Source organism: Crocuta crocuta, unplaced genomic scaffold (genome assembly GCF_008692635.1).
Source record: "Crocuta crocuta isolate KB4526 unplaced genomic scaffold, BGI_CrCroc_1.0 scaffold420, whole genome shotgun sequence".
Taxonomy (NCBI): Eukaryota; Metazoa; Chordata; class Mammalia; order Carnivora; family Hyaenidae; genus Crocuta; species Crocuta crocuta.
The window spans coordinates 489,918-509,229 of NW_027528356.1; the positions used below are offsets into that span (position 1 = coordinate 489,918).

A 19,312-nucleotide genomic window follows, 5' to 3' on the forward strand; every position below is an offset into this window, starting at 1 on the left:
CCCGGGAGAAGGTGCCCCAAGGATGAGGAGGGCAAAGGGACCCCTCCAGAGAAAAGGTGGGCCAAGGATAAGGGACCCCTCTGGGGGAGAAGGTGGGCAGGGGGACCCCTCCAGGGAGAAGGTGGGCCAGGGGGACCTCTGGGTAAAGGCAGGCCTGGCTTCCTCTGACAAGTTTGCCAGGGACCCCCACCAGCAGAAAGTGGGCCAGGGACACCCCCTGTGAGGCAGGATGGATGAGGAAGGAAGCCAGGAGCAGGTGGGCCTGGGCAGGAAGGAGACTTGGGGGGGGGGGGANGGGTGGGCAGGCCCCGGAGACCCCAGAGGATGTCCTTCCACGTTCAGAAGGCCGGGGAACAGCTGCTTGGTTCCAACTCTCTTCTTATCCAGCAGAGGGACAGGGGGCAGCGCAGTTTCCTCTTGCGTCTTCCTTCCTGCTCCCTTTCCCCCTGATTTCGTCCCGGCCGACCCTCCCACACAGGATCCTGGACTTTCTGATGCTAGGCCCCAAGAGGACAGACTTCTGGGGAGCCAGGAGCACACCGTGATTACCTAGAATTTGAGCCCCGCCTCCCCAAGGAGCCCCCAGTCCTCCTGTCCAGTCAGGATTTTGGAGCCCTGCTGGTGGCTTCAGGCAGCAGGGGCTGGAGGGGTGGGCCCGAGGTGGCACCGCCGCCTTGCTCTGGGCCCCGCAGCCTCACCTGGGTGGTCAGGGTCTGTGGTGTGGGGGGGAGGGGCCGGCTCTGAGGGCTCCTTCTCCCCCCCCACCCCCCACCTTCTGGAAGCCGACTCTCCCCTGCCTCCTTCCAGCTGCATCCATGGATGTGGAGTGAGGAGCCTTGTAGTGAGGAGTCGGTAGGTGTTCCCTCCCTTGACCCTCCTCCGGGGGGCTGCTGGCCACCTCAAGCACAGAACGCCAGACTGGAGGGAAAGCCGGGTGCAGGCCCCTCACAGCAGCACCCCCGACAGGTGCCCAGCTGAGGCCTGCAGCCCCTCGGGGCACCTGTCCCATGTGCCAGCACTTCATCAGAAGTCCTCCCTCCCCTGGAGGAAAACCTGCCCTGGCAGCCAGCCCCCCGCCCCCCCGCAGGTGAGCCCCGGACCTGGCGCTGGCAAGGCCTTAGCAGGGAGGCAGCAGCCAGACGGAGCTGGGGGAGGGGAGTGGGGCAAGCTGGCTCTCCCACTGCCCCCACCTCACCTTGCTGGCCAGAATCTGCCGCGCCTCAAGGCCTTCCCACCTGAACTGCAGTGGCTGCCCTCCCCTCTGGGGTCCTTGTTCCTGGAGATGGTGCAGAGGACTCTGGGAAGCCCTGTCCCCCACGAACACCCCGGTGTGGGTCAGTGCAGATGAGCAGTGCGCGGCCTGCAAGTCCAGCCGGCCTGGGCCCCGCTGAGTGACCGTCCCCTACAGCAGTACTGGGACGCTCAAACCTGCAAGGTCCACCTCCACCCGTTTGTGGTCCAGTGCGGCCAGAAACTTCTGGAGGCCACTGAGGTGGAGGGCGGGCTGCCGCACCTGGGCAGCCCCCACCCAACACTTCGCGTCCTTGTCTGCAAGCAAGGACAGTAGTTGCCAGTGTGTCAGGCACTGACCAGGTGCCATGCCCTGTGCTTGGTTCCCCACAGGCCCCAGCAGTGCCTGGGACGCACTCAGCATCAGCCCTGGACAGTGATGGCTCCATGCCCAGCGCTCACACGGACACCTCGGCGCTGCCGCTCCACCGACAGGTATAACAGGACCGGCGGGAGTCCCGGGGCAGGGGACTCCTGCCGTTCTCCAGCAAACTGAGGCTGGAAGCAGTGAAATGCCTCCCGGAGGGGGCCGCTGGCCAGCGAGGGGAAGGAGTGGGCTGGGGGCCCAGACTCCCCCAGGCGCCTGGCCATCCTGCCCCTCCTGGTCTCTGTGCATGTCCGCAGAGATGCTTTCCTGTTACCCAAGGCTGTTTCAACACCACAGGCCGACTGCAGATGAAAGTAAGAGTCCACATGGGTCCTAAATGCTTCCTCTGAGTCCTCCTCACTCGTTTACTTAGAGGTGCATTGAGCGCCTACTGTGTTCGCAGTGTGGTAGCAGTCCCACGTCCTGTGCAGCTCCTGTGGCTGTCAAGGGAGACAGCGTCAGACACCCCAAAGTGCCCTGGGGACACAGGCCTGGAGCGGGGCAGGTCACACAGGGAGGGGGAGCACACAGGGCTGGACTCAAGGCCCCAGGAAGCAAGGATCGGCCTTGAGATGAAGTGTCCTTCCTCTCCCCCCCCCCCCCCCCCCNCGCTCTGATCCTCCCGCATGGTCTGCTTTGCCTCCATGCCCAAGTCCACCCCACTCCGGAGTCCGTGTCCGGAGTCCGTGTAAGCATCAGGACCACCACCCACCGAGTGGCCAGGCATGCTGCTGGGATGAGAGGGTGGGTTCCACGGCAGCAGGCACCCCCACCCTGCTGCCTGCACAGCCACAGCATGTGCCCGCACCAGGCATGGGACACGTGTTATTCGCCTTATTGCCCAGTGGAAAAACAGCATGTTCTGGGACATGCTGATTCACTCTCTCTCAACAAAGTATACTGAATGCTAGTGCAGGCTTTTCTTTTAATTGTGGCAACATACACAAGATAAAACGTACCATTTTGACCATTTGTGAGTGTACAGTTCTGTGGCATGAAGTCCGTTCACTGTTTGCAGCCATCACCATCATGCACCTCCACCAATTTTTTCATTGTCCCCCCCAGTAAACACTGACCCCCTCCATCACCACCCCTCCCGCCCCGGCACCCACCGGCTACTTCCTGTCTCTGTGATCTTGACCACGGTAGGGACCTCGGATAAGTGGAATCCTACAGTATTTGACTTCTTGTGACTGGCTGACTTCACCTGGCATCATGTCTTCGAGGTTCATCCATGTTGTAACATGTGACAGAATTTCCTTCCTTTTTAAGACTATTATTTCATTGCGTTTATAATCCACGTTTGGTTTCTCCATTCATTGTTGAAGGACACTTGGGTTGTTCCCACCTTTTGGCTCTTGTGAATAATGTTGTTATGATGTGGGTGTGCAAATATCTGTTCGTGTCCCTGCTTTTACTTCTTTTGTGTGTATACCCAGAAGTGGGATTGGTGAATCATATGGTAATTCTATTTTTAACATTTTTAAGAACGATGCTTTTTTCCACAGCTGCTGCACCATTTTATATTCCCACCAACATGCACAAGTGTTCCAATTTCTCCACATCCTCACCAACACTTGTTATCTTCTGTGTGTGTGTGTGTATGTTTTGATTATAGCTGTCCTAATGTGGGTGAAATGATATCTCATTCTGGGTGGGTTTTTTTTAAGTAAAAATTATTTTGATTGATTTCTCAATTCATTATGCTAGTTTTTAGCAACAATTTGGTTCCATTGAAACTGTGATCACTACGGTTTTGATCTGCATTTCCCTAATGACATGATGTTAGGGGTCTTCTCATGAGCTTATTGGCTATCTGTATATCTTCTCTGGATAAATGTCTATTTGAGCCCTTCCTTATTTTTTATTTGGGCTGGGTTTTCTTGTTGTTGAGTTATGGGAGTTCTTTATATATTCTGGGTACTAATCTCTTGTCAGATTGATGATTTGCAAATGTTCTGTCATATTGTCGGTTGTCCTTGCACTCCATGACCATGTCCTCTGACACACGGTCAGTTGTAATATTGGGGAAATCAGGTTCATCTATTTTGTTTTCTTTTGTTGCCCTTGCATTTTGATGTCACATCAAAAAAAAAAAAAAAAAAAACCACTGCCAAATCAATGTCATGAAGATTTCATCCTGTGTTTCCTTCCAAGATTTTTATAGGTTTAGGCTTTTGATCCATTTTGAGTTAATTTTTGCATTGGGATAAGGGCCAATGTCATGCGTTTGCATGTGGACACAGAGTTTTCCCAGTACTGTTTGTTGAAAGCACTGTCCTTTCCTCACTGAGCGATAATGGTGCCCTTGTCAAAATCATTTGACCATGTGGGCAAGGGGTTACTTCTGGGCTTCTTGTCTTTCATTGGTCTGTACATCTAACCTTATACCATACTGTGTTGGTTTCTGTAGCTTTGTAGTAAGTTTTGGAATCAGGAATGGTGAAACCTTGAACTTTGCACTTCTTTTTTAAAAAAAAATTTAATGTTTTACTCATTTTTGAGAGAGAGAGAGAGACAGCATGAGCAGGGGAGGGTCAGAGAGAGAGGGAGACACAGAGGCCAAAGACAGGCTCCAGGCTCTGAGCTAGCTGTCAGCACAGAGCCCGACACGGGGCTCGAACCCACAAACCGTGAGGTCATGACCTGAGCCGAAGTCGGAGGGTTAACTGACTGAGCCACCCAGGTGCCCCTCAACTTTGCACTTCTTTTTCAGGAATGTTTTGGTTCTTCCAGGCCCCTTACAACTCTTTATGAATTTGAGAACTGGCTTCTCCATTTCTGCAAAAAGGACAATGATAATTTTGACAGGGATTGCATTGAATCTGTAAATCATTTGGGATAGTATTGCCATCTTAACGATATTAATATTCTGATCCATGAACATGGGATATTTCCATTTATTTCTGTCTTTAATTGCTTTCAGCAATGTCTTATAGTTTTCAGCACACAAGTCTTTTATCTCCTTGGTTAAATTTATTACTAGGGTTTGTTTTTTTTTTTCTATGTTATTGTAAATGGAATTGTGTTCCTGATTTCCTTTTGTTTATTCTGAGTGTTTGGAAACAAAACTGATTTTTATGTGTTGATTTAGTATCCTGCAACTTTACAGGATTTATTAGTTTTATAGCTTTATAACTTTGAATTTACTAGTTCTAATGGTATTTTGTGTAATCTCTAGAGTTTCTAAGTCTTTTTGATTTTAGATAACATCTTGTATTCTATGAACAGAAATAATTGTACTTCTTCCTAATTTGGATGCTATTTGTTTGTTTATGCATGTGTCTCCAGTTGCTCCCGCTAGAACTTCCAATACTGTGTTGAGTAGAAGTGGTGAAAGTGGCATCTTTCTCCTTTCTGATCTTAAGAGAAAAGTTGTTTTGGGTTTTGTGCATCTGTATGTGATTTTTAAAAAATCTTTTCACCATTGAGTAGGATGTTTCCTTTAGGCTTTTCATATGTGGCATTTACTCTGCTGAAAAAGTTTCTATTTCTAATTTCTTGACTTTTATTTCATTTTGAGAGTGTGCGCATGCACCTGGGGGAGGTGCAAAGAGAGAAGGGAGAGAGAGAGAATCCCAAGCAGGCTCCACCCTGTCAGCACATACTTGGGGTTCAAACTTACAAACTGTGAGATCATGGCCTGAGCTGAAATCAAGAACCAGATGCTTAACTGACTGAGCCACCTAGGTACCGGCCTATTGAGGATTTTTAGCATGAAAGTGTGTTGAATTTTGTCAAATGCTTTTTCTGCATCAGTTGAGATGATCCTGTGGGCTTTTCCCCCTTCTGTTGGTGTAGTGTCTCACACTGATTGATTTTGAGACTGAACCATCCTTGCATTTCAGGAACAAACTCCATTTCGTCATGGTGTATGATCTTTTTAACATACTGGTGAATTTAGTTTTCTGGTATTTAGCTGAGAATTTTGCATCAAGGTTAATGAGGGATATTGTTTTGTTGTTTTTTTTTTGTAGTCTCCACACCTAATGTGGGGCTCGAACTCATGACCCTGAGGTCAAGAGTCACACACTCTACCAACTGAGCCAGCCAGGCACCCTTGTTTGTAGTTTTCTTGTAGAGTCTTTATCTGGCTTTGGTATCAGGGCAGTGCTGGCTTCAGAGAGTGTCAGGAAGCATTCCCTCCTCTTCAACATTTGGGAAGAATTTAAGGATTGGTGTTAATTTTTCTCTAAATGTGTGGTAACATTCACCAGCCATCTGGTCGTGGACTTTTCTTTTTGGGAGGCTTTTGATTATTGATTCAATCTCTGTAATAATTACAAGTATATTAAGATGTCCTGTTTCTTTATACCTCAGTTTTGGCGGGTTGTGTGTGTGGGTGGAGGGAGCTTGTCCACTTCATCTAGGTTGCCCAGTGTGATGGTGCACAGCTAGTGCAGGTTTTAAAGCTGTGAATCAGCTAGATGCGTCCCACCTCCAAGGAGCTCATATGCCAGAGCAGATGACAGATAATTCGTAACTGTCTGGGGGGGTGGGAGATGTCAAAAAGGAGGTACTAGTTCAAGGCTGGATGTGTGCTTCGGTAACACATGAAGCAACCTGGCGAATGCCAAGAGAGTTCTAAGAGCAGCCCCTTGGGAGACCTGATCCAGAACCCACTGAAATGACCAGTGACCCACGGGAACTTTGGGAGCCTTCTGGGTTTTTCTGATAGCTACGAGAGTGCCCTTCTGTTGACTATCGCTAGGATGGCCCTGTGATGTTTTGAAGCAATGAGTTTCTAGACAAAAGCCTCTCTGCCCAGTGACCATATAATTTACCATAAAGGGTGCTGTTAACAAAACACCCAAATAGGACAAACGGGCCACTCTGGGAAAACCAACACCAGGATAACACTCACATAACCCAAGCTTGGGTCAGTCAGGTCTGAAGAGATGGATATGCACAATGGCCAGGAGGGGACACAGTGTGCCGAGCTCTGGGAAGTCTGCTGCTGTGCCTCCAGCGGTTTGCTACACGAGCTGCTGGTGCCTCCGGCACACCTGGCCAAGGCCGTCCCAGGCACCACCCTGAAGCTGCTTCCGCTCTGCCTGGGTAATTTCCAGCCGGCCCCCTGGGGGGGTCCCTTATGGAGTCTCCAAGACCTCACCTGTGCAGTCCAGCCCACAGCACAGGGTGAAGCGCCTAGTGCAGGGCCTGCTTTGGCCCATCTGCGGGTCCTTGGGGCCCCTGCCCCCCTGGCTGTGCTAGGGAGACTGACCAGCCAGGAGCAGAGGCCCAGCAGCCTCAGGCTGGGAGGAGGGAAAGCAACCTGTGCAGGGCTCACTCCACCAGGTGAGGAGTAAGCAGTAAAGGGAAAAGGACAGTAAATTCGGTATTCTCCAAAGACTCAGAGGGAGAATGAGACACTGGAGGGGGAGCCGCTCCTGCGGACAGCACAGCAGGGAGGAGCTGGCGCCCTCGCGCCTGCCCACAGGCCTGGGAGGAGACAGACAGCAAGGAGGGGTGTCTGAGACTCCCTCCGTACTTGCAGGTGATGACACCGCGGAGGATAGACGGTGAATTCTTTCTTAAAATGTTTGCCTTAGCCTGGGTTTTTAGAATTTAAAAGAGCCAGGATATTAAAGGTGTTGACTAGAAAATGGACAAACTGAGGGTGCACGAATGTACAAAGGGAAATGTCACCCTCACTGACAACTGAAGCAATACGGATGGCAACCAGAAACCCATTTTCCTGGAACACTGGGCCAGTGCTGGGGACCGAGCCACCTCCCAGGGGACAGCAGCACCCTTCTCCCCTCGTTGGTGGGTTCTCTGTATACACTGCCCCCTGAGCCCGGCCCCGCGCTGCAGGCTCCCGTCCCCCCCAGTCCCTTGTTTTATTCCCCGTGTTCTTACCTGATACGGCCTCACTTGTACACCCCTGTCCTGCGCCCTGAAACGTGAATGCCATGCAGGCGTGAGCGTCTGGGGGCCTGACAGGTGCGCGGGCGCACAGGGACCAGGTGTGTACAGGTGTGTCCGTATGCATACGTCACTGGGGGTTTTCTGTCCTTTCTGTGCACCGGCAGTGTTTGGAGCTCCTACAATAGATATACTACGTTTGTAACACACGCGATCCATAAAAGCTCTTTTACAAAAGAAAACAAGAAACGGTGAAAAACAACGCTTGACCTACGGCGGGGCGAGCGACGCACACGGCCGTGGAGTGCGGACTNCACGCACCAGCCGGAAGCGCCTACGTCCCTCTCCCGAACCGCGCAGAATCCGGAAGCGCTCACGGCACCGCTCTGCGCCGTCCGGCGCACAGGCCGGAAGCAGCTCATGGCCCCGCCCCGCGCAGAAGACGGAAGCGCACACGTCCCTTTCCTGCCCCGCGCAAAGACCGGAAGCGCTCACGGCCCCGCCCCGAGCCGGCCGAAACCCGGGCCGAAAAAACTGCCTGGCCGCGTCCCTCCCCGCGCGCAGGCCGGAAGCGCGCAGCTCCCCACACTGCGAAGCTGGGTTTCTGTCCCCCGCGTGCCCCACGGCACGAGGTGCACACACAGAAAACCCCGATTAACGGTGGGCCTGGTCAGTAATGCACATGCCTCTATCAGGATCTGGCGCACTTCCTCCTCGGGCTTTTTTCTCCCTCCACGTTCAGTCCCTCTTCCCAGCACGGGGACCCTTCGGGCTGGAGACCCGGAACCCCTCGCAGAACAGTTCTGAACTGCACTCACTCGAGGGAGCTCTTAGCTGTTGAGCTTTCTCTCCCCACCCCCACCCCGACACGGGCTCAAACTCACAACCTCCAGACCCCGCTCCTTGCACCCAGCATGCCTGGTGAGGAGGCAGGGGTCTCCACTTGAATGAAGTCTCAGATCTGTTGCTCCAAGGAATTTAAAAGTGACACCGTACTTTATACTAAAAGAATAAAGATTTTTATTAAGCATTGTAAGTTGCATTCAATAGCCTTCGATACACCACGCCACAACCCACCTACAATCAGTCAGACCCAACAGCAGTTCATTCTTGCACAATCCATGAGTTAGGGCAGAACTCCCTTCAACTTACAGTAAGATCCTACTCAGGTCTTGCGGGCAGGGATTGGGGAATTACATCTCATTTCTGATCACTAATGTGTGATGAAGAGCATCAGGAGAATTATATGAAAACGAATAAGAAGTGATTCTGATTTCAAAGTACATTGTTTGGAAACATTAACAAAAACATCAAAATGATATAAGTATACCTGCTTCTACTAAATTCTTGATGGGAAAGTTCTCAAGAACAAGCAATTTGTTTCCTGCTACAGAAGGGGGGGTTGTTTTTTTTGTTTTTTTTTTTAAGATCAAAGGGATTTTTTTTTGTTTTTCACAGAATTTCATATTTTGCTAATATGAAGGCATAAAACAGCAACAAAGAACAATAATGCATACAGCAGTGAATACACCAGGGTAATGTTGATATTTGAAACAGCTAGATAATTTTGGGGGGGTTTTAGAATAAATGCAACAGAGGTCAATAATCACAAAATTTTAAGGTTAGAGCAAGATCAGTCAATGACTAAACAGAGTTAACATCTTTTATAGGACTATTACTGATTATTAGCATTTTGTTTTGCAAATGGGCACATACTGGTAAGAATGGAAGGACAATAACATGCATAATATTAACTACACACTTTAAAAATTATGAACCATGCAGAAGGTTAGCTCAAGTAGTAGCACTAATGGTCTACGTCCGATTCAAAACCACATAGTTCATTGATCACAGATGCATGGTATTAAGTCACGAAAAGTTTCAGAACACATTGTGTTGATTTTGAAAGGTCATTTGCATCTTCTATGATTTCAACTTTATCTCCATTTAACTTGCTTGTAAAGTAAGTATGATGTACTGCATATTTAAAATCGGCAGAACGGCAATATTACTCTAAATTTTTTAGTTTTGATAGTTGCACTTTTTTTTTTAACACAAAAGAACCACATCAACAGTGATGAGATTTAAGTAAGAAAGAAAAACCGTGGTGTGCCTTATTTCTTTCATAATCATAAAATCAAAGCCTTAGACAAAGCTTCCTTGTGAACAGTAATGCAAAATCAAAGATAATGGCATACATATGGTGCCAAATGCTAAAAATGATATTTTAAGCTATATATACTTAAAGACTGCCAAAATTTGTTTTCTTTATAGTTCAAGAAACACAACTATAGGCTTTTGTCATAACCAGTTTAAACTTTGTGTGTACTTCATTTTAAGTGTGGGAGTCAAATGCTCTTCATTTTCTTTCTCTCTTTTTGTTTTATTGTAGCATTTTGACTACAACTGGTTAAAACTAAAAATGTGTTGTTTAAATCTCTGATATCAAAGAGGGATCCGAATTTCCAAAGTCCTCATTTTTCTCTTACGGAAAGGAAAAAATGTACATAACTGTAGGCTCTCTTTCTCTCCAGATATTCCTGAATCCTACCCTTCCAGCATCCTTCACCCTCTATAAAAAATAAGTTTACTCTTCTTTCTTTAAGACAGCAGCCTCCAGAGCATCAGCTCTGCGGCAAGCACTGTCTGTACTTAGTGCATTTAAGTGAGGATTTGTATTGCACGTCTTAGAGTCATTGTTCAAGGCACTTTCCGAGTGGCTGGGGGCCCTGGCATCGCCCGCGCTCCCGTTCATCTGGGGAGCAGGCTTCTCCTCAGCCACTGCTCCATTTTCAGCCAGGGACCCATCTGAAGACACGGCGGATGACTTGGATTCCCCGGATCTTGACTTCAGCTCTTTGGCCACTTCCTCTGCTGAAGCAGCATAAGGAGGCTTGCCCTGGTCAAAATCAAGGACAACAAGCAATAAGGCACCTATGACACACAGCGGGAGAAGGGATGCCTATGGAGGCCTGCTAACACTTGCCTCAGGTTCAACAGCACAGCACACTGCATGGGAGTGTTCCTCACGTGTTCTACTCTCTGCTCTACACCTCCTCTTACTCCTCTGTGATCTGTATAGTCCATTACTCTACACTCTCTATACTTCTGTGTACCCTCTCTACACTCCAGTCTGTATTCTCCACAACCTGCGTATATGCTTTATAGGCTATAAGCTGTATATATTTGACAGTCTATACTCTCTCTGTATTTCATACTGGAATCTATATTCTCTATAATCCGTGTAATATACTCTCTCTATAGTATCACCTATGTACTCTATAGTCTACACTGCAGTTTGCATCACTACATAGTGTATACATTCTATACTTTACACCATCTACACTCTATACTTCCCATAGTCTGTCAGTCTGCATACTCTCTACAGTCTGTGTACTCTGTACTCTCGTCTACACTCTCCACACTCCATACTCTCTATAGTCTGTGTAATCTAGTCTATACTCTCTGTAGTCCACACAGTCTTTACTCTGTACTCTAGTCTGTACTCCGGATCTAACACACTCTGTTTTGCTTCTGACTGACCTGCAGCTGGCAGCCGCTTGTCTCGGCAGGTTCGTCCTGGGGCCCCTTCCTTCACTTCTCTGTAGTTAACATCTTGACCAGGCAGTAGACCCCACTTGAAGAGCTCTACCTAATCCTTCTGGATAACACCAAGTCATCTATGCCAACACTGCCCCTCCGTACATCATCTCTGAAATTTCAGACCACCATCACCAGCACGCGTCTACCAACTTACATGTCCACCTGTCACAGGCAGTGGGAGGCTCATTTTTACTGGAAAATGGAAGCGAACCTAAGTCCTGTCTGAACAACCCAACAAGAAACAAGTCTAAGCTGATAATCGCCATGTGTGTTTGTGACTTCTCTCTTCTGACCGCGTCTCCCTGCTCCCCTTGACAGATTTAAAAGTAATCCTAGAAAAAATGCACTTCTGGAGTAAAAAAGACAAGACCTCTATAAGAGACAAGGAAAAGAGCCCAAGATCTTTCAGCTGTTTACATCTTAGACTGCGGGTTTCTGAGCCTGGCACCTCGACATTTTACACCTGGTAATTCTGTCACAGGCTCTCCTGTGTGCTGCAGAGTGGGGGCCTCACTGGCCTCTCCCTAAATGAAGCCAGAAGCACTTGCACACTGAGCTATGATGATCAACAGTGTCTCCAAACAAAGCCAATGGCCCTTGGGGGCAACATCCCAGGGCTGAGGACCTCTGTTGGGGGCAGACTCATTACTGAAGAAAACCTTAAGGGTCTTGCCCTTATATAGTCATTTTTCACTGAAGAAACTGAGACCCAGGACAGGAAAGCTGCCTTTCAACCCCGTTTGGCAGTGTGTCCGTCCGGTGACTCTGGCCTTCCCTGCTGAGAACCAGGGTGTTTGCCTGGTTACAAATAAAGGCCCTCCCTGCTCAGCCAGGTAGGGCTGGAAATGCCTGTTACCCTCACCTTGGGGATGCCCTCTCTCACCCCAGTGGTCCCTGTGTTTGTTCCCCTCTGGGCTCCATTCCCACAGGCCTTCTCAGTTCAGGGCTCAATCCCAGAGTTCAGAAATACACATGTAAACCTTCCCACAAGTTAACACTACTGTCATTTCTTTGAAACCTTGAGAAAAATAAAAGACTAGAAGAGGACAAAGCGGGGAGGAAATGACACGGAAGGTTTCAAGGACCTGCTCAAACCTCTAAGCCCTTACTCTTGGAGGGAAATGTCCACTGGCTGCTAAACAAACGCCTGCAGCAGGGGCCCCATCAGGGGCCTGTATTGAGGTCACTCTCTGTGGAGACCCTGGGCACAGGTACAGATGATGCCAGGGAAGGGAGCATGAAAGTCCACTTGGACCTGTTTAGAAAGAGACATTCCCTCTCTCTATAGCCGACCCTTCCCATAAGCCTTGGCCACTACAGGGCACCCCTCCCCTCCCCCCGCCGACCACCACCACAAAATGCTCCCAAGCACAGGGCAGCACTCTCTCCTCTGCCGCACTAACTCGTACATCCTTTTGGAACTCAATCTTCCAGGGTCGAGACAAAAGAAACGGGCCAACTCTCTGGAGGCAAGCTGCCCCTTATCGTCTGTGCTTCTCTTGTGCAAAAACACCACTGTCACCTAAAAATTAGCAAGAGGAAGCACCGACATGGAGCCACACAGAGCACCACTGAGTAAGACCAGGAAAGGAACCGCATCCCTACGGACCCAGAAGGGCACATCCGTAGGCGACCAAGACTATGTCCTGTGATTTCAGCACAGGACATGGAAAGGTAACACAGCACACCGGGAAAAGGCTGGAGGTGAGGTGGAAAACCGAGCAAAGATCCAAGATAGAAACAAAGACCACTCCAGAAGTGAAGACCCAACTAGGAAACACAACAACAAGCGAACATCGTAATACCTGAACACCGTGAAAAGGAAGAAAATCTTAAAATCACAAAGAAACAAAGATACAAATGCAAATCAAACTACAATGAAAATACCCGCCAGGACAGCTAAACCCAGATAATAACAGAAGCTGGCGAGGGTGCAAAGGAATCCAAACCCCCACGCACGGCTACTGGGTGTGGAAAACCATGCAACTGCTGTGGAAGAGTGGCAGTTCCTCAAGCTCGTAAATGTAGAATGACCACAGAACCCAGGAATTCACTCCCAGATATGTACCCAAGAGGAATGAAAACATGTCCACAAACACCTGAACACAACCACTGTGGTTAACAATACTCTGTTGCATATTTGTAAGTTGCTGAGAGATCTCAAAGGTTCTCATCACAAGAAAATAAGCTCTTGTAACTATTTGAAGAGATACATGTTAACGAGACTTCCTGTGGTGATCATTCTGCAATGTGTACAAATACAAATCACTATGCTGCACCTGGAACTGATATAATGGTATATATGTTGATGACATCTCAGTAAAGCGGGAGGAAAATCAAACCTACGCATGTATATTCACAGCAGCATTGCTCATGATAACCAAAAACGTGCAAACAACTGAGTACCCATCAACAGGTAAATGGATAAAAGTGAGCCCTGCCCTCAGTGGAGCCAGCTCAGCAATCCCAGGGACTGAAGGGCCGGTGGCGCTACGACAGGTGCATGTACGTGACCTGCAAGTCCACACACGGGACAAGCAGATCCGTGGCTGCCGGGGGCTGGGACATGGCTGCTCCTGAGCAAGGGGTTTCTTCTTGGGTGATGAGCGTTCTGGAATTGGCGGTGTCTGTGCATGACAGTGAGGACAGGCTGCAGTGTACTCTATAAGCAGGTGAGCTGCATAGCAGGTGAGTTCTACCTCAAAAGAAGACACCAAAAGGAGTCAAGAATGTGCCAAACACTGGTGACAGACACAGGACTAGCCCCACAAGAAGCACCAGAGATGAAATCAAAGCCAGGGAGAACAACAGAAATGAAAACAGTAATTCAAGAAAAGCTTCTGATGTAAGTCAAGACCTGAAACTGTTTAGGAAGAGCACACTGTGTGCCGAGCGCACCAGCCCAGAACGACCAGCAGCAGCGTGCATCACGAAACCTTGGCAGAGAAACAAAAACAATTTGGGCATTTAGGCCAAACCCACGAATGTCTTCTGAGGGAAAAACGATTATTATTATCAGTCTTTGGCACATGCTTTATGATGGAAGAAAATGACAGAACATATGTGAGAAGGTATGAGCCACCTCTTTTGACTGTTAGGAAAGCAAAGTGCTTCCAAATGTCCCCAGGTTTCCATGACATCCTGCCTGTGAAGTCCGCTGAGGAGAGCCGGGAGGGACGAGGCCAGCGGGCAGGGGACACAGGTCCAGAAAGGCCGGGCCAAAGAGGCACAGGCAGGGTGGCGGGCGGAGGCCGTGCGCTGGGCCAATGCAGGGGGTAACCGCACAACTACCGTCACCACGCGAGAGCCAGGGGAGAGCAGGGCAAGCATGTCAACTCTGTGACTGCCCGGGGACAAAGCCAAGGCCCAGCCAGGGGCGCTCTGACTCTAACTTATGCAGCCCGGGATTCTCAGGGTGGAAGAAAAGAAACACGGACATTAACAGTAAAGTTTTTAAGTCAAATTCCTAAAATCTTAAATTTGAATCAGAAGAGTTGCTACAAATTCTTGGGAATTTGTACCACTGTAATACTGTGGTACCAAATGGGAGCCCACAGGAAGCATCTCTTTATAAAAATACCCCAATAAGTGACGAGAAAGAAAAGATGCAACGAGACTATTTTCCTTTGGCAATCTCCAGTGAATGAATGGATCCAGTCTGGGATGCGTCAATGGGTCCTAACGTGCAGAAGCAGACACTCGCGTCCCTGACAAAAGCACGCAGGTCCACCTCAGTCTTGCCACAGGGACAGACTGGCGCAGAGTCCGGCGCAGTGCCCAGACCCACTACCGGGATTCAAAAGCGACGAGGTCAGGTCACATGGGGGGCAGCCAGCTCTGCACATGCTCAGCAAGACATAGAAAGTCTGGGCGCAAAAGGCTGTGCTGTCCGTCCTTCCACAGACACAGCGAAGAAGACAGGCAGCGGGGCGGGGAGCCAGCCGACTCGGGACTTCAAGGATGCAGCGAAGTAAAAGAATGTGAGCTCACCACAGGGACAAGGAAGAGACCAGGCGGCCCAGCTGTCTCATGTGGTTCCAGTGTCTGTGTTTTACACAAAAGGCCCCCTTAATCAGTAGGGGTGACAGCTCTGCGGGGGTCGTCTGTGCAGGGCAGGCTCTGGGCTGGAGCACAGCATGGACACGTTCCCCGCCCTCTTAGAAGCCCATTCAGAGGCCAAGTGCCTTCAGCTCAAAAGGGCTCGGAAGGCAGAGGAAAGTCAAGGTGGGCCTGGGGCGGCAAAGTGAGCCGAGCACATGCCCCATCCCGGGGGTGCTGCGCTGCAGAGAGGCTGCCCTTGTACCCGACTCACTGGATGTATTTCATCAACACAGAAGTTCCCAAGGTGCTGAGATCACCTGGAAAAGGCAGACCAATACACATCCACACATGGGTTACTCGTGTGGGAGCCGCAGGAGAGCTGGGATGTCTACGTGCGCAGCATGGGAAGAAATGCACACTTTGATGAAACACAGCGGCAAGGCTGCCTGGCATTTCTGAAGAACCCTTCTCAAGGGGAAGTTCATCAAGACCCAGACCCTAACATGGTCTGTCCAAAGCAGCAGGGGACTCCAGCTCCGTCATGAAGACTGGTACGGGACTCTGTCTCCTCACAGGCTGAGCCTTTCAACAACACGCTAGTCAAGACAGTCCAGGAGGAGAAAAAGATGTCAGTTTTCTTAAATCCTGACTATTTACCTAAATAACATTTTATAATATAACTGCCGCTAACAGCCCGGGAACACGCGCCCGGCAGCGATGCTCAGGAGACCCGTACACTTCAGCACTGACATTGCCGGCCACCTTGGGCTGAGGAGTCACAGCAGGCAAGCAAGTGGCGCCACCACCGCATCTGCGGCGCTCTCGAGAGCTACAGAGAGACCCCAGCAACCCCGTCCGGACGTGGGCACTAAGCCGCCAGCCTGGAAGACGGGGCCCGGAGTGAGGCAGCGACGCCCTGTGAATTACCTGAATCACACCCTGGTTTTTATAGCCTCTGCCGTAGTACCGTCCGCCTCTTCCAAACGTTCTGATCACCGGCGTGGAAATAACCCCCCTCGGACGCCTGAACGGGTGAGAGAGGACAAAAGCTCAGGCTTGACTCTGTTGAAGCAGCTGGAACGTATTATTTAAATGATGCCGATCTCGCTGTAGAAAGCGCTGGTCTGTTAAATCATGGTCACATCGTGGACTTATTCCAAGAAATCAATCTTAGTTTTTTGGTCCCTATCCAGTGCATTCAATATAAAAAAATAATGTTCTTCAAAAATGCTACTTTTTCTAAATATTAAAAAATGGTTAATTGTGCGGGTAATTATTTAATAATGGCCTAATTACATAATGCTACATATAATAGAAACCTATGTAACTGCTATAACATTAAAGAATATATCTAATGATAATAAAATGTTTCTAATAAACTCATGACTAAAATAAGTAAGAGGCTATTTTTTAAGTAATACAAACATGTTTTCACTGTTCAGAACTTACCCTCTGGCTGGTCCTCCAACAGACACTACCTGGAGGGGGAAAGGCCCGCGGCCCCCGCGGCCCCGTCTGCTCCCAGCCCAGTGGCCGACCACGGTGCCGGCTATTTCTAGCTTCCCTCCCTGAGAAGGTATAGGTTGGATTCCTGCACAAAAAATAGACAAAACAAATCTTGACAATCACAGAATTAAAAACAGCAAAAAGCAGCAAGCAACTTGTTTTCCTTATGGTTTATATTTCATATAAAGGCCCCCATCTCTGGTTTTGTGAAGACTGCTTGTTTACTAGTAAAGTATCTACGTGCATATTATATCATTTAACTGGTTTTAACTGTTGTTGAAAATACACCTGAAAGGAAGACAAAAGTGTTGGCTATTCAGAGAACCGAAAACAGCTGACCCGAGTTACAAATGCAAAATATGCAAGGCTTTCTGGCTGAAACAGTTCAATAAAGCGTGGCCACTGGGCTCTCATGGCCGGCCTCCTCCCCTACCAACATGGAGACCTGCAAACTCCATGTTTTCTCTTTGGGGAATGGCTTCCAAGTTTCCTGCCTTAACCAAACATTACAGAAGTTAACTGGTATATGTGGCTGTTATTTCTCACTGTTACATTAGAATTCCCTTAGGTGGGGTCACAGACATCCACTTAGTCACTAAACTTCTATTAACTATCCACAGCCTGCATGCATAGTCAAAGGATTCCTGACTTAACTAAGAAAATTCTCAAATCTGTAGCTGATAGCAAAACTTCTGATGAAAACCAAACAAAAGAGAACCTCCAGCTTCTATCTTCTGGCAGATGGAACGGATTATAAGAAACTCTCCATCACCCAGGTGACCACGACAGTTCTAGCTGCCAGACAGCGCTGCCCAATCCAAATCTACAAGCCTTACATTCCTAGTAGCCACAATGAAAAAATACAAAAACAGATAAAATAGGTTTTGATAATTTGTTTTATTTAACCCAATATATCCAAAATAGTATTATTTCAAGGTGTAATCAATATGAAAACTATCAGATATTCTATGTTCTTTTTTCCATATTAGGTCTAAACCTGGGTATTTTATGGCAAGGTCAAGTGCTCAAGAGCCACAGTGGCTGGTGGCTACTACACTGGACAGAGCAGGGCTGTGCTCCAGACACAATCTGTAGAAAGTTACAAATCAGTTCCTCTGGTCATTTCAGCCTAAGAAACCACTTCTGACCCCACAGTGTCCATACCCACCACCCTACCCATAGTTTTATCCCAACTGCACGCTGACGTGAGTGTCCAGGCAAGGAGTGCAAGGAGCTGAAGCCGGTGGTGAAGCAGAGCGCACGCGTCACTGCACGCTGCACGGCGTGGGCAGGAGGGAAAGCACCCTGGAAGCCGAGAGAGGCAGTGGGAGGCAGGAGAGGGCATGCGGGGCCGGTGCGGGGGAGACGGCCCCAGAGCCCCTCTGGTGGCCGCGCTGGCCTGCGCAGCTTACTGCTGCAGAAGAGGTCTCCCTCCAGCCCCAAGGAATGGAGCTGGAAGAACATTCCTGGGCAGGAGACAAAGCCTGTCTACCCTAAAGTTACTCACAAATGTTTCTGAACAGCCCTGTGGTGTGGACGTGATGGCCACGTCTGGCTCTGCGGTCCTAAAATACAGGACGTGTGACAAAGCTACAAGTCACAGGCTTTAATTACAGCAAAATCATAAGACATTATTTCAAAACTAAATGTTAAGTCTTTTTTCTCCCTTGCAAGACCAATATGTCCAAGAAGAGAAGCAAAGAGAATTGAAAATAAACTCATTTACGTAGGTGGTATTAGATCTTTCTCAAAAACATTGCCTACGAAACAAGCTGCGGCCAGCTTCCGCACGGGGAGCTGCTGCGGCCTCGGGGCCTCTGCCGTCGGGGGAGGAGCCCACCCCTGAGCACTGTGGGCGCCCTGCCTCTCCCGGGAGGCGGCGCTGGGGCCGGCCGCAGGGGCTGCGTGGACACCCGCCCGCCCCGCTGGAAAGCAGAGACCTGGGGGCAGCCGGGGCCGGGAGCGGGCCTGGCAGGGAGGACGCGGAGGGGGGCCAGGCGGGGCGGCGAAGCTCTAGGAGGAGGCGTGCTGGCATAATTACCGCCCTGCGACTTGCTAGTCCTGCTGCTGTCCCCGCCTGAGAAGGCTCCGCAGTGTCCCGCTGCTGTTGCCACTCGGAAGGCACGGTAAGCGCCTGTCGCTACAGTGTCCCCATAGGGGCCTCCAAAGCCACAGACTCCTGTGGGACCCGGGTGGAGAGAGACGGAGAAGCCGTGAGGAGCGGGTTCGAGGGGAGCGGCGGGCGGGCCTCTGGGCAGAACGACCCCATCTGCTTCACCTGCCGTTCCCACACCACCGGCTGCCGGGGCGGAGGGGTCTCCCAGCCCCTGCTGTCCGCACTGGAGCACGTCTGAACCGTCCCCGGGGACAAGGGGTGGCCTTAGCGGAGGGAGAGGCCTCCTCTGACCCCACAGGTGAGCACACCGTGAACCTGACACGAGCAGTTTTCAGCTGTGCCGACCAGTCGTAAACTCGAGTCTCTGCAACAGCCTGCGCACTTCCCTCTCCCTTCCCCTCATCTCTTCGGGAGGCGGGGGGCATGTGCTCGTCTGCCGTGAGGAGCTGGTGCTGCAGATTTCATCACGGGCCTGACCAGGAACGAGGTCCCAGCACAGGGTGACACGGCGGGTCCATCTC

At 49.9% G+C, this 19,312-nt stretch overlaps 2 protein-coding genes across 6 annotated transcripts in view; one reads left to right on the forward strand and one right to left on the reverse strand.

Annotated features, from left to right (window-relative positions):
* The first annotated feature begins 313 nt into the window (after nucleotides 1–313).
* On the forward strand, nucleotides 314–7,829 carry LOC144223082 (uncharacterized). 5 transcript variants are annotated; one of them, XM_077753779.1, is made up of 6 exons: nucleotides 314–541; nucleotides 808–852; nucleotides 967–1,087; nucleotides 1,624–1,725; nucleotides 1,915–1,971; nucleotides 2,723–5,154. In XM_077753779.1, exons 1-6 carry the CDS (start codon nucleotides 495–497, stop codon nucleotides 2,723–2,725), a joined length of 375 nt encoding a protein of 124 aa, XP_077609905.1. In that variant the 5' UTR covers nucleotides 314–494; the 3' UTR covers nucleotides 2,726–5,154. The 5 variants fall into 5 exon arrangements, 4 of the variants coding, with proteins under 4 accessions (XP_077609905.1, XP_077609904.1, XP_077609907.1 ...); XM_077753778.1 differs by having other exon boundaries at nucleotides 4,374–5,154; XM_077753781.1 differs by having other exon boundaries at nucleotides 1,955–1,971; nucleotides 2,807–5,154.
* Nucleotides 7,830–8,521: 692 nt separating this feature from the next.
* Nucleotides 8,522–19,312, reverse strand: part of FAM120A (family with sequence similarity 120 member A) — a 92,008-nt gene continuing 81,217 nt past the window's right edge. The window contains exons 16-19 of the mRNA XM_077753784.1: nucleotides 18,717–18,854; nucleotides 16,619–16,760; nucleotides 16,097–16,193; nucleotides 8,522–10,424 (exon numbers count right to left, since the gene is read on the reverse strand). Of these exons, the coding sequence (XP_077609910.1) occupies nucleotides 10,113–10,424; nucleotides 16,097–16,193; nucleotides 16,619–16,760; nucleotides 18,717–18,854 (689 nt within the window). The 3' untranslated portion in view covers nucleotides 8,522–10,112. The remainder of the gene's footprint in view (nucleotides 10,425–16,096; nucleotides 16,194–16,618; nucleotides 16,761–18,716; nucleotides 18,855–19,312) is intronic.

Coding starts and splice junctions, on each gene's coding strand:
- LOC144223082 (XM_077753778.1), top strand. CDS start 495: ATGCTAGGCCCCAAGAGGACAGACTTCTGGGGAGCCAGGAGCACACC. Junction 853..966: donor AGCCTTGTAGTGAGGAGTCG/GTAGGTGTTCCC, acceptor CACCCCCGACAG/GTGCCCAGCTGAGGCCTGCA. Junction 1,088..1,623: donor AGCCCCCCGCCCCCCCGCAG/GTGAGCCCCGGA, acceptor GGTTCCCCACAG/GCCCCAGCAGTGCCTGGGAC.